Source organism: Carcharhinus amblyrhynchos, chromosome 12, assembly GCF_965287045.1.
Source record: "Carcharhinus amblyrhynchos chromosome 12, sCarAmb.v2.hapA, whole genome shotgun sequence".
In the NCBI taxonomy this organism is placed as follows: domain Eukaryota; kingdom Metazoa; phylum Chordata; class Chondrichthyes; order Carcharhiniformes; family Carcharhinidae; genus Carcharhinus; species Carcharhinus amblyrhynchos.
In genome coordinates, this window is record NC_137335.1 from 78,743,724 (window position 1) to 78,763,099 (window position 19,376).

The 19,376-nt window shown below is 41.7% G+C and overlaps 1 protein-coding gene across 2 annotated transcripts in view; it reads left to right on the forward strand.

The window, feature by feature from the left end:
• The window catches only part of tarbp1 (TAR (HIV-1) RNA binding protein 1), a 162,806-nt gene that overhangs the window by 36,212 nt on the left and 107,218 nt on the right, over window positions 1-19,376 (forward strand). For both annotated transcript variants that reach the window (XM_080200799.1, XM_080200800.1), the window contains exons 11-13: window positions 1,274-1,373; window positions 3,458-3,630; window positions 18,601-18,695. In XM_080200799.1, coding sequence (XP_080056925.1) covers window positions 1,274-1,373; window positions 3,458-3,630; window positions 18,601-18,695 — 368 coding nt within the window. The remainder of the gene's footprint in view (window positions 1-1,273; window positions 1,374-3,457; window positions 3,631-18,600; window positions 18,696-19,376) is intronic.

Below are 19,376 nucleotides of genomic sequence, written 5' to 3' on the forward strand. Positions count from 1 at the left end.
CACGATTTCTTTTATTATGACCGAAAATAGTGGAATTGCAGCCAGACTGAAGAGACTGGGAGCTGTGATGATAATCTGAAGTAGCAGGGGAGTGCCAGCCAGAATTGGAAATGTTGGTTTTTTTTTTAAGCAATGTCTTGTGGGGATTAAATCATCGTGAGAAAAAAGAATATTTTTACATATAAAATTTTAAAAATCTTAGATTTTAATACTGACAGTTGAATTTAAAATTACCTAACTGTCTGCAATTGTAAAGGAATAGTATAGATTTTTTACAAAACTTAGATTAGGCCTTACTTTGAGTTTTACATACCACTTTGGCAGCACAATATAAAGAAATTGAAGTCGTAAAGAGCATTAAGTGCAGGTTCACCAGAATATACCTATGGTTGCTAATCTACATACAAACAGATGAATTAGGAGCAGGTGTAGGCTGTTTAGTCCCATTAGGCCTGGCCTATCTTTTGATAAGCCCATGGCTGATCTGATTGTGATTTCACCTCCATTTACCTGTCTACCAGCGATGCCCTTTCTTTCCCTTGTCAATCAAGAATCTATCTAAGATAAATGCAAATTTCTGTGGGTGCTGGAATTTGAAGCAAAAACAGAAAATGCAGGAAAATCTCAGCAGGTCTGACAGCATCTGTGGAGAGAGAACGTAGCTAACGTTTTGAGCCTGGATGACCCTTCATCAGAACAATTTGTATTGCTACTTTCTATGGGGAAGAACAGTTTGGTCCTTTCCCCCTACCCCTTATGGCTGTTCAGATGCAAATGAGAAATGGGCATTTGACGACATTGTTGGATGAGAACCAAGTGGTCAGAAATTCCATGACGCACCAGGATACAATCATAGAATCCCTACAGTGCAGAAGAAAGCCATTTGGCCTATCACACCTGCACCAACAATAACTCCACCCACGCCCTATTCCTGTAACCCCATGTATTTACCCAGCTAGTTCCCCTGACATTAAGGGTCAATTTAGCATGGCCAGTCAACCTAACCCACATTTCTTTGGACTGTGGGAAGAAACTGGAGCACCTGCAAGAAACCCACACAGACATGGGAAGAATGTGCAAACGGCACACAAAAAGTCACCTGAGTCCAGAATTGAACCCAGGTTTCTAGTCCTGTGAAGCAGCAGTGCTAGCCACTGTGCCACCCAAGTGCTTTATGCGAAGACAGAAACTTATTGACCAGCCAATCTGAATGCTGCAGGTATGTTCCATGCAACTGATATTACATTTAACATCTGTTTGCTGTGCTTTCTAGGAGAAAATGCCAGTTTCGTGCCAGATTGGTTTGAAGCCCAGCTTGTTGCACGGATGATTCTCCTTGCTGCCGACATCGAAGAGCAATATGGCACTGAAGGGTAAGGTCTGTAATTCTAAATGTGTATTTGCAATCTGAAGCGTGCTTGTGTATTTTGTTTTTTTATTTTGTTTTGCTGTCAGTGGGTTCACATTTGGTAGCTGCAACAAAGAGGAAGAATTAGTGCTAGCCTATGATTGAAATGTATTGGCACGGTGTTTGATGTTTCCTTGTGTCAAATTAAATTGTGAAATATAGCCTGCAGCATCATTGTAGATTTTTGTCATTCTGAATTTGGGTTGTTACTGGTGGACATATTGGAGGGAACAATTTCTGCTGATTGACTTATCACACAAAACGTGCATATTACATTGTTAAATTGTAGGAGTTTATTTTATTCGTTTGTGGGACATGGGCATCACAGGCTGGCCAACATTTATTCCCCGTCCCCACTTGCCTTTCGAGGGCAGTTGAGAGTCAACCACATTACTGTGGCTCTGGAGTCACATGTGGACCAGACCGGGTAAAGGCAGCAGATTTCCTTCCCTAAAGAACATTAGTAAACCAGATGGGATTTCCCGACAATTGACGATGGTTTCATGGTCATCTGTAGACTCTTAATTCCAGATTTTTAAAAACTAAATTTAAATTCCACTATCTTCCATGGTGGGATTCGAACCTGGGTCCCCAGAACATTAGCTGAGTTTCTGAATTAAGAGTCTAGCAATAATAATCTAGCCAAATGGCCCGTGCTTTAAATTCTAACAGGCCGTGCGCCGTTTCTCACGTTGCGTTCTCATTGTACTTCTCTTTTACACCCTTCCTTCTGCGCCAATCCCTAATTCAAGACAAGACATGCTAAACTTGATACTCATTTCTATTTAAACGTCAGATGTTTAAACAGTGCAGTACAAAATTGAACTTTTACCTGTTGGAAGTACAAAGAGAACAATAAAGAGGAGGGGGATGGCTGGGGAAAAAATATCTAGAGAAGAAAAGGTGGTTTATTTTTATTCCAGAAAATAGGGACAGGAGGAGACCATTCAGCCCCTCGAGCCTGCTCCACCATTCAGTTAGTTAGATCTGTATCTTAAGTCCATAGCTCCTTTACTTAACAAAAATCTATTTATCCCAGTTTTTATATTTTCAATTGACCATGAGGTTGACCAGCATTTTGGGAAGAGAGTTCCTGATTTGCACTACTGTCTCTATGGAGAAGTGCTTTCGGTCATCGCCTATGTACAGCCTAGCTCCAATTTTGAGGCTATGTCCCCTTGTTCTGAGTTCACCAACCAAAATTAACCAGAAAGGGATTATTCTATTCATGATGGACAGGATCTCATTAAATGCCAGCAAAAGACCACGCTGACACAATTTACATATGAGATGTGTTTGAGAGATGTTGAAGTGGTTGGGGTACAGATGGATATATACCAAAATAATTCATCCCATAACAATACATGTGAGTGAGCCAGCATTGGATTGTGCATATTCCCTGCAATGTTCTGTGACTATGAAGATGAAACTTATGTATTCATGCCTCAAAAAAGATGCCTTGCAATGATATGTCATAACAAAAGCAATGTTTCTGTGCTCATGACTTGTCAAGCAATTGTTACACAACTGGCGGCACGGTGGCACAACGGTTAGCATTGCTGCCTCAGCGCCAGGGACCCAGGTTCAATTCCGTCCTTGGATGTCTGTCTGTGTGGAATTTGCATATGCACCCCGTGTTTGTATGGGGTTCCTTCGGATGCTCTGGTTTCTTCCCACATTCTAAAGATGTACAGGTTGGGGAAATTGGCCATTCTAAAAATGCCACTTAATGCCACCTACATGTCCCAGGATGTATGGGAGATTAGTAGGGTAAGGATCACAGGGATAGGACCTGGATAGGATGTTCTATTGGAGAGTTGGTTTAGATGTGATGGGTTGAATGGCCTCTTGCACTGTAGGGATTCTATGAACTTGAATTTCTCAAACTTAGTGTTGCAAGACTAATACAGAACATGGATAAGAGGCTAGCGTGAAGTCTTCGACTTTTCAAAATTCTGTGCATGTTCATCGCTAGTAAACTGCTGTAAATGCAATTTTTCATGCATTTTCTCTATTAATGACCCTAATTTTTTTTTATAATTAATTTAGCGTCTTTGACAGTGGGGATCAGAAGCCTTTGGCTTGTTTCTTGCACCCCCTTACAGATGCTTTACGGAAGTTGAATACTCATGCCTACTTACCTGTACTGAAAGCAGATAAGAGCCTGCAATTGTTGTTGAAGTTGTTGGAGACGACCCCCTCAAAACAAGACATCAAAAAAGGTTAGTTAAGCCCTTACTTTAAAACCTTGTGCTACATCCGCAGACGTAAAAGGTTTCCACAGACTTCAAATAATATGGTTTCCTTGCCATTTTTTCTCTCTCTCTTGTGTTCTCCCCCTTCTGCTGAGTGTTTTGCTGCCTTGTTGGATTGCAATTCCATAGCTTCCAAATGCCACTTGCAGGTGACCACGCCTGTTCCCACATTATCTGCCATCCACCAAAGTGTATTTCCAGCAGGCAATGGCAATTGACATCCACAAGCAGGAATTCTGCCTGTTTTTTTTCTGCCCTGCAGATGCATTTGTAGTTGTCCTCCCACCATTTTACCGAAATCTGAAGCCTCAGCACTGAATAAAGCTTGAATCTGGGACCTTCCCAGTTTGGTCCTTGTGGCTAATCTGGGATAGCAAAGTTTGGGTGATCTTTCGAACCACAGCACAGGAGGGGAATTGGGGGCACAGCCCGATTGTGTGCTTGACAGACCTCCTTATTAAGCGCTGATATGAGAAGAAATCCATTTGCTCAGCGGGTGAATCTTTGGAACTCTCTCCCCCAGAGGGCTAAGGAGGTTCTGTTACTGAGTATGTTCAAGATTGAAATTGATAGATTTCCACATCTTAAAAGTATCAGGGGACGTGGGGATCATGCAGGAAGATGCTATTGAAGTAGAAGATCGAGCATGATCTCATTAAATGATAGAATGGGCTCAAAAGGGCTGAATGGCCCACTCCTATTTTTTGCGTTTTTATAATCTTATTCCGACTGTTTCACTTTCACTGGTCTGACAAGGGTGGGGTGGGATGACAAAGCATCCGGTAGTGTTCCTGGGAGCATGCACTGCACTGTGGATGGCCCAGGGTCTTTTCCACTTCCTCCACAACGGGTGGCACAGTGGTTAGCACTGCTGCCTCATAGCGCCAGGGACCCAGGTTTGATTCCCGGCTTGGGTCACTGTGCAGAGTTTGCATGTTCTCCCCATGTCTGCAAGGGTTTCCTCTAGGTGTTCTCATTTCCTCCCATAGTCTGAAAGACATGCTGGTTAGGTGCATTGGCCGTGCTAAATTCTCCCTCTGCGTACCTGAACAGGCGCTAGAGTGTGGTGACTAGGAATTTTCACAGTAACTTCATTGTAGCGTTAATGTGAGCCTACTTGTGACAGATAAATAAACTTTAAAACAAAGTAGAGATTCTAGCTGCAGCAGACATGAGAATGTGGTATGAAAAGAGTGTTGCCAGAAGAAGCAAGGAGACTCCAGCAAGACAATCATCTCTTATAAGTAACTGACCAACACATTTCCCAGCCTTTGACAGAATTTCTTCCATTATGCCTAGAACTAACATTTCCCCTGGGACTGTGCTATTTAACATTCACAAGTTGTTTTAATATTCTTAAACATCATGCCCCTCCCCCTAAAATGTGTGGACAGGAGATAACGCAAAGAACTGTCAGCGCATATTTAATTCATCCATTTTGCATTTTTACTGTTGTCAGCGGATACCAATTTTTCAAACAGTTGGAAAGTCTCTTATTCTCTGAGATTTAAGGAGAGGTCACAGTATTAATGAAGCAGGGAAGGATAATTGTAATGCTTTCTATTTTAAGGAGCTATAATTGTTGGGATTCTATATTTGATTTGTTAGAGGCTAAATTGTAGATGGACTCATTAGCTGCTTCCTGCACTAAAAAGAGATTATGCTAATTCAGGGTGTTGTACTAATCAAGTCTTGCCTTTTTTTTTGGAAGAGTTCAGATGTAGAAGGTTACAGGATGCAGGAAATCTGCTCAGAGGCTTCTTTCATGCTCCTTGCCCATTAGAATTACAAAGTTTGTCTAAAATGCAGCTGTTAATATTTCACTGTTGACAGTGTTAAGAGTGAGCGTTCTTATTCAAATCTAATAAAACCTTCCATAACATGATGTAAAAATGTGCTTTAATGTGGCTGTTTCTCATTTATAAATGAGTCCAATTAATTCGCTCAAAGTTTAAATGAGAATACATAATGTGGTTTATTTTGGTATATAGCTTTTTGTTCAGCCCTCTTCCTTTCTTTTCATTCATCCATCCACCCCAATCCTTTGCCACCAAATAGATTTGAACATATTTGACTTTTGGGATACACGAAGCACAATTGTTTTCCAGTTGTTTTCTCTCCTCTAAACAGTTTGGCATTTGGGAAAGAATGCTGTGAAGCCTGATCATGGGGGCACTGACGCACTCATTTCCACAATAGGTGGTAACTGGGAGAATAGCTGAATGGCTTTACCAGCTGAGCCACCAGGGTTAATTGCAGAAGCCCTGTTTAAAGAGAGTTTTGTCTGTTATATTTTAGTTTAATAAGCAGGCAGATGCCAGTTGAACTCTTGTTTGTGTGTTTAATTATTTGGTCTGTGCTTTAAGTGCAGTTAATGGCCATTGGAGCAGAGTAAATTCTGTCTCCCACTAGTTGCATGTTGCTTGACTGGAACCTATGTTAAATTTCCTCTTGCTATATTCCACTTTCCATAACGTTATTACAGCTCCAGGCTGTGCATCTGAAATCTGAGTTCCTTTTACATGAAGTGACCCACCATGTTTCTGTTTGGCATATAAACTGTTTGTAAAGAATATTTCATCATCACTAATTGTTAAAGTCAATGGGGGAGCTATTGGAGATTGAAAGGCACTTGTATTCTTTCAGTTGTCAGCATATAGATTGACATACGCTCTGCCCTTTCTAAAGAATAGTATTTTGTATACATCAGGGAGTAGGAGTAACCAAAAATGTAAATGTGACAAATTAATGCATATTTATGCCAGAACCTCTGAATATGAAAAGAGGCAATGCTTTTATGGAAACGTATTTGTCAAACTATGCTGTGAAGGCTGAAAGGCAGGATTATCATGAAATCAAGAGCAAGTAACATGATTTACTTCAATAAAATTTGCATCATGGCACTGTGTGTTTAACAGGACAGACTTGCCAAAAATGAACCCTGTGCGGTTTTCAAATAAGAATATGTCCGGGCTCCACGTTACAGCAACTTAAATTAGTTCAGTGGCCCCAAATTAACATTGCTAATGTTGCTAAACATTTTGGATGCTAGCCTGACAGCTTCCTCTTTTGTAATATAGATGGAGGCTCTTCGGCAAATCTTCTAAAGCAGTTTCTATTATAGAACATAGAACACTACAGCACAAACAGGCCCTTCGGCCCACGAGTTGCACCGATCACATCAACACCTACCAACCTACAGACCTATTTATAACCCTCAATCTCATTAAACCCCATATACTCATCCAGAAGTCTTTTAAAAGACCCCAGTGAGTTCGCCTCCACCACCACTGACGGCAGCCGATTCCATTCACTCACCACCCTCTGAGTGAAAAACTTACCCCTAACATCACTTCTGAACTTCCCTCCTTGCACCTTAAATCTGTGTCCTCTCGTAGCAACCATTTCAACCCGGGGAAATAGCCTCTGAGAGTCCACCCTATCTATTCCTCTCAACATTTTGTAAACTTCTATCAGGTCGCCTCTCAACCTTCGTCTCTCCAGGGAAAAGAGTCCCAGCTCCCTCAACCTAACTTCATAAGGCATGCCTCCCAGTCCAGGCAACATCCTTGTAAATCTCCTCTGTACCCTCTCAATAGCTTCTACATCTTTCCTATAGTGAAGCGACCAGAACTGCGCACAATACTCTAAATGAGGCCTGACAAGGGTCTTATAAAGTTGCAGCATTACCTCCCGACTCCTAAACTCAAACCCTCGATTAATGAAGGCCAGTACACCAGTCGCCTTCTTGACCACCTCCTCCACCTGCGAGGCCGATTTAAGAGTCCTGTGGACCCGGACCCCTAGATCCTTCTGCTCTTCAACACTACTCAGACTTCTGCCCTTGATAGTGTACTCGTTCATCCCGTTGGTTCTGCCAAAATGGACGACTACACATTTATCCGCGTTGAAGTCCATCTGCCACTTCTCCGCCCAGTCCTGCATCCTATCTATGTCCTGCTGCAACTTTTGCCATCCTTCCAGACCATCCACAACACCACCGACCTTAGTGTCATCAGCGAACTTACTTACCCATCCCTCCACTTCCTCATCCAGGTCATTTATGAAAATGACAAACAACAAGGGTCCCAGAACAGATCCTTGAGGCACTTATGCTGCAAAATGTTTGACTAACCAGTCTAAATAATAGTCATTGTTTGTCATACTGCTTCATGTTGGTGAATTCTTTGCACACGCATAAATAGATTAGTGTTAATACAACTAGGCCATCGCTCCCCATCGAACCCTGAAGGTGGCAGTACAGGTAGATAGTGTAGTGAAGAAAGCATATGGAATGCTTGCCTTTATTAGCCGGGGCATAGAATATTGGAGCAGGGAGGTCTTGGTACGACATTGCAAAACATTGGTTATGCTACAGATGGAATATTGTGTGCAGTTCTGGTTGCCACATTATCGGAAGGACGTGATTGCTCTGGAGAAGATGTGGAGCAGATTTACCAGCGTGTTGCCTGGATGGAAAGTTTCAGCTATGAGGAGAAACTGGATAGACTGGGTTAGTTTTCCCTGGAGCCAAGGGGGCTGGAAGGGGTGGGGGGAATTTGATAGAGGTTTTGAGGCATTGATAGTGTAGATAGTAAGAATCTTTTCTCCATTGCTGAGATGCCTAAGACCAGAAGGCACCTGTTGGGGAGTAAGTGATTTAGAGGGGATCTAAGGAAACATTTTTTCACTGAGGGTGGTGGAAATATGGAACGTGCTGCCTGAGAGGGTGGTGGAGGCAGGTAATCTCGCAATATTTAAGAAGCATCTGGACAAGCACACAAATCGCAAAGGCATAGTAGGTTGTGGACCAAGTGCTGGTAAATGGGTTTAATATAGATTGGTCAGCGTAAACGTGATGGGTTGAAGGGCCTGCTTTTGTGCTGTCTGACTCTTAAGTTCTCTTTTGTAATAAAGATAGAGGCTGTTCTGCAATCTTAAGCAATTTCTATTATGCCGCAAAATGTTTGGCTAACTAGTCCAAATAATTATCATTGTTTGCCATATTACTTCACGTTGGTGAAATCTCTGCCTGCACATATAAGAATCATCCTTCATCATGATGTAAGGAGCACCTCTTATCAGCTGCAACCTTTCATAAGAACATAAGAACATAAGAAATAGGAGCAGGAGTAGGCCATCTAGCCCTTCGAGCCTGCCCCGCCATTCAATAAGATCATGGCTGATCTGTCGTGGCTCAGTTCCACTTTCCCGCCCTCTCCCCATAACCCTTAATCCCCTCTCTTATCAAGAACCCATCAACCCGCTTTTTAAAAATATTTAGCGAGGCAGCCTCCACCACTTCAACGGGCAGAGAATTCCAGAGATTCACCACCCTTTGAGTGAAGAAGTTCCTCCTCAACTCCGTTCTAAACCGCCTCCCCTTTATCTTGAGGCTGTGCCCCCTAGTCCTACTGTCTTTTTTGAGCGGGAAGAGTCTCTCCACCTCTATCCTATCCATCCCATTCATCATCTTATACGTCTCAATGAGATCTCCCCTCATTCTTCTAAACTCTAACGAGTACAAGCCTAGTTTATTCAGCCTCTCCTCATAGCTCAACCCCCTCAACTCCGGTATCAGCCTAGTAAACCTCCTCTGCACTCCCTCCAGGGCCAAAATATCCTTGCGCAGGTACGGCGCCCAAAACTGCACACAGTACTCCAGCTGCGGCCTCACCAATGCCCTATACAGCTGCAGCAAGACCTCCCTACTTTTATATTCAATCCCCCTCGCTATGAAGGCCAGCATCCCATTCGCCTTCCTGACCACCTGCTGTATTCTTTTGATACCGAATCTTGGTCTTAAAAAGGAAGTCTACCGTTCTTGCCCGGTCTGGCCTACATGTGACTCTAGAGCCACAGCAATGTGGTTGACTTTCAATTGCCCTCAGGCAACTAGGGATGGGCAATAGATGCTGGCCAGACAGCGATGCCTACGTCCCACAAATGAATAAAGCAAAATCCAAATGTCTTGAGACCTAAGGATGGTTTTACTTTTCTTAGAGCAGACTTGGAACCAGTTTTCTGCCGACATTGGCCCCTGACTTGTATTTGCTAATGTGAACAATATGTATGGGGGCATAACAACAAGGAATGCGGAAAGCAGTTGTTAAAAGATAGTGAATTACAGCAGAGAGACCAGTAAGTGGCCATAAAAAAATCCAGAGAAACAAACAAACAACATTCATAAAATTCAAGCAGACAGCAAGGGAGCTATAGCGAAATAGCCATAAATGCAGCACAAAGGTCGTCAACTGGATTGAAAGCGATAGGTATTAAAATTGGGCGCGTGAGAAAGATGAAAGAAACAGTCAAAGAAAATTAAAAGGGTGTTGGGGAAATAACAATCTTAGCTTGAAAGATAGCTACAGAAATAATGTGGCGAACAGGATTATGAATAGCTTTGTGAAAGAAATGTCAAGTTCAAAATAACCGTTGTTATCAAAATGAACCCTGAGTAATAAATTGAACATTGTAGTGTAGCCGTAAACTGCTCAGCTGGATGACATTTAGCAGTGTAACTGCAATATCATGCCAGTTGTATCTCTCTCATCAGGATGGTCATTGTGTGGCTTACCATTGCCGCTTAATACATCAATCTGAAAGAAAATATGATTGATTTTCTTAGGCAGTCCTTCCGGATTGAGGGTGACTTTCTTCCACTCAGTTTCAGTGGGTTCTGAGATAGCTGATCTCAGTATAATCTGTTACATGCAGGACAGGTAATGGTTGGGGAATGGAATGGATGAATTGGTGGTTTCAGTATGTATTGTATTGAGAATTACACTGTTCACTTGCCCCCTTAAGATTATTACACAAGTCCCTGGAGGGAGCCAGGAAAGAGAATAAAAGAGTCCATTGTTTTAACAGCATGTGCACTCCTCTTTCATGAGATGTGAGTGTTGCCTGCTAGGCCAACATTTATGGCTCTTGAGAAGGTGGTGGTGAGCCACCACCTTCAACCTCTGCAGTCCATCACTCCTTTTCTCACAGTTCTTTCCCAAGAATTTCACACTGCACACTTCCTGATGCCTTGACTTCACTGTTGCAGGTTCTCAACATATGTGTCCATGTGTTTGATGCCCTCCCAAATGAGTCACAAGCCAGGGGCTCTGAGGAGTTGGCAAGAATATTTGACCTCTCCAGGGATACTTCAAAGACATCCCTAAAAGATTTCCAGTATCATCCTGGGAGACCCCTGTTGCAGCCAGGTTGAACAACAGCCCAGTTGTTCTGTGGTTCATTGATATGAGTTCTATAACTGATAGTTGTCAGGCTGATATGAATGTGATACTTCTTTTAAGAAATGGCTAGTTAATCTCTGGTATACCCTTTTGAAACCATTAAATCGTTCGGCCCAGAATATAAACAGCTCACCTGGCTTTCTAAGATGGCCACCTGCAAATGAAGTCCCTTCTCTGAAATAGGAAAGTGTTAAAAGGAATTGGAAATGCCTGTGGAAAAATAACTACAGTAATTGCAGTAAACCACACCCAGCTTTCAACAGACATGGGGTTGAGAGAGGCTCTACTGTGGGGTACAAATTAAAAGTGGAAGGGATTCCAGGTCAAAACTTCAAGTGATTCAATGGTTGCTCATACGCCAGACATAAAGATTGCCCCTTGAGTGGGAGGCCACTCCTTTTATTAGCAATTTGAATAACTGTTTTATTTTTATATACAATGATTTGAAGGCAGCCTGGGACACTTGCTTCAACAAGCCAAATAGCAAATCATGCATAAGTCACTTTAATGTAAGTTTATGTTTCAGTAATGAGGAGAATTTATTTTGATTAAATCTGCATGAATGGTTGGCCAACTCTTGCATAAGTGGGTTTCTGAGCAAAGCCATTTAAAAAAAGACTCGTTGATTTTGGAGTTGGTAGTCTTGCCAAGAAGTTGAGGACTGGCTTTATTTATGTGACTAAAGAATTGATTAACTCTTTTTGGGTTATCACTATTCTGAAGATTCCTGTTGTGCAGTCGTGAGGAACAGCACAATGACTATGCATAATTGTTGATGGCAGCTAATCTTCTTGCAATTGCTGCTCACATTCCATATATAAGACAATTAATAACCATTAGCCTTTTAGTGAACTTAATATTTTGTGATCTAGTTAGTCTCTTGTGATGCTTATTACACATTTTTTAAAAAGACAAGGAGTTGACATGAATGTTCACATGTTTTTGGTTTTAATTCGTAACTTTTTAAAATTTAAATGTAATGGTGTGAAAATATAATGGCTGTCTTATATCTCTCCTGTAAATGACAAACTTGGATTTACACCATGGCTGGAATTTTCTGGCCAGTCACACCCTGTGACCGCTGCAAGTGAGGATGGAGAATTTGGCGCTCAGCTAAATTTTGGTTCACCACGGCAGGACCAAAGAATCCCGCTGGTGTGAACAGCCAGAAAATTCCACCCCAGGCCTTTCACATCCCAAAGTATAATTGCCTGGTAGGATTGGTCCCCACCAGGCATGAGATTAACCAGTCAGAAAGTGGATTGGAACTTTACATTCTTACAGACAAAAACGTGTTAATAAAGAATGTTATAAGAGTTTCTTACAGCATTCAAGAAGATATGAGGCCCTCAGAATTCTCAGTTATTTTCATAGCAATTTTTTGACAGAACATCAGCGAAACTGCCTATTATGATGTTGATATGGTAGTGATGAGTTAATTCACATACAAATCAATCTCAGTCTCGTGCATGGTGAGACTCAATTTCAGTCTTCATCAGAGGGGATTGCAATCCAGGTTTCAGTCATTGTTAGGTGCAGTAAGAGCAAGCAATACACAAATAACAATTATCTGCTTTTTGGAAACCAACATAGCTTTGTACTATGGTTTTAATGTGTTCAGTAGATCAAGGGCAAATGTGCAACTGGGGAGACAGGACTGCCTACATAGTGACGTAACATAAGCATACGAGCAAGGAGCAGGAGTAGGCCATTTAGCCCCTTGAGCCTGCTCCGCCATTTAGTAAGGTCATGGCTGATCTGATTGTAACCTCAAACCTGCCTCTTGCCCACTCCCATCATCCCCTTGCTCACCAGGAATCTATCCATCTCTGCCTTAAAATATTCATAGACTCTGCTTCCATCACCTTTTCAGGACAGTGATCAGTGCGCCGCCAACTGAGACCAGTGTGGGGAACATTATCTGACAAGTGAAGAAGATTATTGGAGTGGAATATGGCTGGCTGCATGGCTGTAGTGAGGAGACAGACCAAAATTCACTCCATAAACTGATGACTTCAGGCAGTCAGAGCGAAGATCTGTGTGAATTTCCCAGTACTCAGAACCAACATCATTGAAGCAATTAAAGAACTGAACTTTTATTTTTAAGGTGATCTCCAACTTCAACTTGCAATCTTCCATGTGAGAAAAGTTCAGTGACCCTTTATTTTTAAATAGTGACCCCTAGTTAAGTAAAGTTTATTTATTAGTCACAAGCAAGGCTTACACTAACACTGCAATGAAGTTACTGTGAAGTTCCCCTAGTTGCCACCCTCCATTGTCTGTTCGAGTCAATGCACCAGCACATCTGTGGGAGGAAACTGGAGCACCTGGAGGAAACCCACGCAGACACGGGGAGCACGTGCAAACTCCATACACACAGTGACTCAAGCCAGGAGTTGAACCCAGTTCTCTGGTGCTGTGAGGCAGCAGTGCTAACCACTGTACCACTGTGCAACTGTGCTGCCCCTAATTTTAGATTCTCCCTCTAGAGGAAACATCCTCTCCACGTCCACCCTGTTAAGGCCCCTCTGGATCTTAAATGTTTCAATCAAATTGCCTCTTGTAAATTCCAGCGGATACAAGCCTAACCTGTCCAACCTTTCGTCATAAGTGTGCCTCAGTTGAAGTTGGAGATCACCTTTTAAAAAAAAAAGTTCTGTTCGTTAATTGCTTCAATGGTGTTGGCTGTGAGTGGTGGAGTTTCACACTAAAATCTTCGCTCTGACTGCCCGAAGTCAGCAGTTCATGGAGTGAATTTTGGTCTGTCTCCTCACTGCAGCCTCGCAGCCGGCCATGTTCCCCTCAAAGTCTTCACTCATCGGATAATGTTCCCCATATAGGTCTCTGTCAGCGGCGCACTAATCACTTTCCAGGCTTCTGCCCGGATCAGATCTAACAGCTCCCTACCTGCAATATTCCATCGGACACAGAGATAGACTCATAAGACCTCACCAGATTCCAAAAGCCTGAGCAAAATTTAGAAAAGATAAAAGCTGAAAGACAGAAGGATAATCCATGGTGCAGATGAAAAGAAGAGCCTGAGTGAACTAGAGTCTGAACTGTTTGCTGCAGAAGGCTGTGGAGGCCAGGTCATTGACTGTCTTTAAGACAGAGATAGATAGGTTCTCGATTAATAAGGGTATCAGGGGTTATGGGGAAAAGGCAGGAAAATGGGGATGATTGAATGGAATGCAGACTTGATGGGCTGAATGGCCTAATTCTGCTCCTATGTCTTATGGAAGACCTAGCAGGAGAGAGCTAAAAAAAAACCCCTCAAGTTCTTGGCCAGAACAAGTTTTAAAAAGATTTTGCGTCAACAGTGGTTGGAATTGCCATTTTACAGCACATTGCTAACAGCCTGAGTCAGTGCCTGAACACATGGTGACTGAGCTCACTTTGGACCAAAAAATTTAATAACAAAAATGGGCAGTTGAAAGGCCAGAAATCGATGGTTTCACAACCCAAAAATAGTCACTAGAAGAAAGACAAGGGACATAAAAGCTGATGCAGGGAGTTGTTGCTGAGAAACTTATAATGCAGAAATTGTGAATGCCGTTACTGCAGGTGTCTGCCAAAACCGACAAGCAAAGGAAACTTCATTGCAAAGAAACATATGGCAGAACCATCTTGAAAGGGAGAGAGAGAAAAAAAGCAAAGCTGTACTTCCCTCTGATGAGAAATGGCCAAGGAGAGTAAATAAAAAATACAGGACCAATTTGAGCTCATGCAAGGGCCAAAGCAGACCCAAAATTGTGTGTCACAGAGAATTTTTTTAGATTACAGGAGTGCATTAGGATTAAGAAATCAGAAGTGCAAGTTAACGTATTTTTATATTTGCATTTGCACATAGAGTAATCCGAAGACCACATTTAGTAAGACACTAAAATTTTTGTCCAAGATTTTTTTTTAAATGGTTTTGGGACACCTTCAAGAAAGCACTGAAGGAGACCCCAAGGCAAAGTGGAAAGGAGACTCTGGATGAGGGAGATGATACCTAAGCAAACCACAAGATGGAGGCAGATGCAGTGCAGAAGCAGAAGAAAGAAGCCCACAAACAGCTGAAAATAGAGCTCTTTAAAAATGCAGACACGTGACCCAAACTGCATCAATAGGTGGCAGTGTAGAGCAAGCAGAGAGCTGTGAATGAAGAAAAGCTATCTGATATTATCCAAAAAAAGGCACAAAAAATGAAGCCATTCCACAGGAAAATAGTCATATCAAAGATGAATTGGAAGATTTGAAACAAAATTCAAGCTGAGTATATGTCTTTGGAAACACATGATAAACTAGAGATGAACCAAATGTTCAAGATCTGAATAAACAAATTTCTGAAATGTCATAAAAGGGAAAAAAAAACTGGTTGAATGTTGAGAAGAATGCAGCAAGCTAAAACCTGAATTGTATGCAGTATTGGTATATATCTTTTGAAAAGCACAAGGTAGAAATAATAATTCTGAATTCCATTATTGGCAAATGGAAGAGGGGACTTGAAAAGCCTACCAGGAAAGTACTCAAAAATCCTTTGAAGAATCAATAGACGTCCTTGGAAAAACATGAGTTTTAAAAAATGCTGTGTTGGAACTATCAGTAGCAACAAAGCAATGCACCAAAGCGTAGCCTGAGTTGACAGATCAACAAGAAAATAAACATTTGAATTAACGACTAAAATGTTAGAACTTCATCATGAAAAGAGCAATGAAATTCTTGAACATCAAACGAATTAGATGAATGTGAAAGATGAGGTACACAAAATGGAAGCGTAATCTAGGCTTTAAAAGCATAAAGGGAAAATTCTAAGGAATAGATTTGAAAGAATCTAAGGAACAGTCAGCATCCATGGAAAAAGACTCCAACAAGCACTGAATGCGCAACTGAAATTGCAGAACCCGTATCAGGGTTCTGCATATAACTCTGAAAAGAAGTTTTAGTGACTGGAAGCCAGTGTCCAGTGGCATATCTGTCTTGGGTCCTCTATTATTCATCATTTATATAAATGGCATAGATGACTATGTGGGGGATAGGATTAGTAAGTTTACTGATGACACAAAGATTGGCTGGGTGGTTAACAGTGAGGTTGAGCATCTTGGGCTCCAGGAAGATATAGACGGGATAGTCAAATGGGCAGGTAAGTGGCAGATGGGATTTAATTCTGAAAAGTGTGAGGTGATACACTTTGGGAGGAGTAATTTGACAAGGAAGTAGTCAAATGAATGGCATGACACTCAGAAGTTCTGAGGAACAAAATAAGCTTGGCGTGTTTGTCCATAGTTCTCTGAAGGCAGAAGGGGATGTTAGTGGGATGGTGAAAAAGGCATTTGAGATACGTGCCTTTATCAATCAAGGCATAGATGACAAAAGCAAGGAAGTTGGAGTTGTATTGAACTTTGGTGAGGCCACAGCTTAATTACTGTGTACAGTTCTGGTCGCCGCATTATAGAAAGGATGTGATTGCACTGGAGGGGGTGCAGGGGAGAGTCACCAGGATGTTGCCTGGGATGGAACATTTAAGTTTTGAAGGGAGGTTGGATAAGCTTCAGTTGTTTTCATTGGGGGGTGATGGTGATGGTCTGCAATGTGCTGGGAGGATAGTTGAGGTGAGTTGCCTCACATCCTTTTAAAAAATACCTGAATGAGCACTTGGCATGTCATAACGTTCAAGGCTATGGATCAAGTGCTGGTAAATGGGATGAAGTAGCTAGGCCAGGTTTTTCTCACTATGGTGCAAATTTGATGGATTGAAGGGTCTTTTCTGTGCTGAAATTCTGTGAAAGACAACTGAATTCACCAGGGTAGTTAATGAACTGAATGCAAAGATATGTAAGCTTGGGAAAAAATTGGAAAATTAAAGAGTAAACAAATGTTTAGGTGAAATTATGGAACAACTAGAAACAGAGATTCCATTTTTGAAACGTCAGCTTCCAAGAAGAACATGGCAGACCTCACAGAGATCATCCACTCTATGAATGTGTGGAGTGAACATTCCCTTTGGAAGGAAATGGATAAGCTTATGGTATCTGATCAAAGAAGACAGGTTGTCGATAAAGAGAAACACAATTTGAAGGAGTGTGAAAAAGTGACTCAAATGGTGACGACCAAGAACTGGAAACACAGAATACAATGATTTCAATTCTGAACCAACAAAGTTAGCCCACGGCAATTGAGATTACTGCTCCTTCACATGCTATAAGAATGAGATGTCTGAATTTATAAGCGGGTGCGGAGGGAGGGGGAGAAGGGAGAGCAAATAAAGAAGATTTTATTGTACATGTATTTGGGTAAGAATTTGGGGGAGTAAGGGCGTTTGGCAGAGCAAGTGTTAATGTGGGACTGGGAAAACAGTACCACTCGTATCGCATTGTGACTCAGATAGAGTCACACCATTGTTAACTGGGTGTAGCAGTAGATGAGCAGAAGCTAATATGGAGACAGCACTCGAACAGAAGTGTACTGTGGAGATGTATATGGTTATGAGTTATCAATGAAGACTTGCTGTTTAAACTGCATGAGCTTCCACACCCCTCCAGGAGACTCCAAACAACCCTTGCCACATTTGCTGTGACTAGCCTTCAAAAGTTGGGTTTACTTGAGGCAATGTTTCTTTTTTCCCCATTCCTTTTGATTCGCAAGAATCTAATCCAAATTCAAAATGTTAGTCTACTAAACCATTTTGCATGGGCTCTCGTGTCCTTTCTTTAACCAGAAAAGTATATCATGTTGTCATTCATCTGATTTGCTTTTTGCGGCACCTCACTGTGCACAACATGACTGCTGTATTAATTTGCATGTTGTTTATTTGTACTTCCAAGTAGATAATTACATCACTGGAATGCTTCTGAAAATGTGATGAGGCTCTTTGTAAATGAAAAATTGCTTTGTTCCCCTCCTCCCTCTCCTCCCACTCCTCCCAGCCTCATAGATCAGCTTCTCCCTCCCTGCCTTTGGGAAATTATCCACTCAACATCTTTTCCCAATGGCACGACTGAAATTGATAACTTCTCATGTGAGAGTATATATTCGTGAACCTGCTCCCACCATTCTCTAACTCAGTAAACTGGGACTTAACACCATTGCAATGTGATCCCATCCCTACATAAAATATTGGATGTATATTAATTTGGAATATGTTATTGTCTGTTTGGTCGCAAGATATTTGTTTCTTTTTTGCCACATGTACTGGGTTTAATTTTTCATGGCTATGCAGATTTATTTTTGGCCCAATGCAAAATTCCAGTCGTCCTATCTGAAGGCAGGAGTTTTATCCTGACTTATAATTTGGGCCAACTATAAGACCATTGTTGCGACCCCATTTAAAAAGTCCTCAGTTCTCTCCTCCACCTTCAGAAAAAGACACCAAAATGTAAATTTTACAGTGCACTAATACAGTCGCTGTTGTCGAAGCTGCAGAGTGTATTTGGCAGGCCTGGGTTAATGATTTGAAGGATTTGCCTTTGTAATTGCCTTTCTGGGTCTGATGTTAATTGGTTGCTGTCAAGCATTCTGCAAAAGTGAGGCTGACACTGATTACTTGCTTTTCAGAATACATCATGCCTAGCAATTTAGAGAACATATTCTCAGTTATCAGTCTTTTTTTTAGATTGCTAATTTTTCTGTTACTGGGCCAATACTGAATTACAATAGAAAACATCTTGCATTCAATGGATTAACTCATGTAAATCATCTGTTATCTTTGTAGATAGGGTACTGAATGTACTACGCCAATGTGTCATGTCTTCATTGGAGCAAGTCTTGGAGTACACACTCAGGAGGTTGACAAGTGAATTACAAACTGTAAGTGCAGGCTCTGACTATCATTTTCCAAACTTCTTTAGACTTGGGGGTGATGCAACAGGGGGCTGGAGAATGGAAAATATTACACTTCTTCAAAATGGTGTGTAAAGAATTGCCCAACAGCTGTACGACATCCAGGTTAACCTTTGTGTGGGGAAGCTTCTGGCAATGATAATTTTACGCAAAATGATTTGTAACTTGGGCAATTGCGGTAAAGTTGAGGAGAGTCAGCACAGGTTTATTGAGGGAAAATTGTGTTGAACGACTTTGTTTGAGTTTTTTGATGAGGTAAAGAAAGGATTGATGAGGATAATCATAGAATCCCGACAGTGTAGAAAAAGGCCATTTGGCCCATTGGGCCTTCAACGACCACGATCCTGCCCAGACCTTGTTCCTGTAACCCCTCATGTTTACCCTGCTAATCCCCCTGATATTAGGGTCAATTTAGCATGGCCAATTAACCTAACCCAAAAATCTTTGGACTATGGGAGGAAATCAAAGCACCCAGAGGAAACCCATGCACACACGGAGAATGTGCAAACTCCACACCGACAGAAAATGGAGCATAATGGTTAAAGGTTGCTTTTTGGACTGGAGGAAGGCTTGTATTGCCCAGGGGTCAGTGTCAGGAACCTTGTTCTTCCTGATGTATATTAGTGGCATACAGCTTGATGTAAAGGA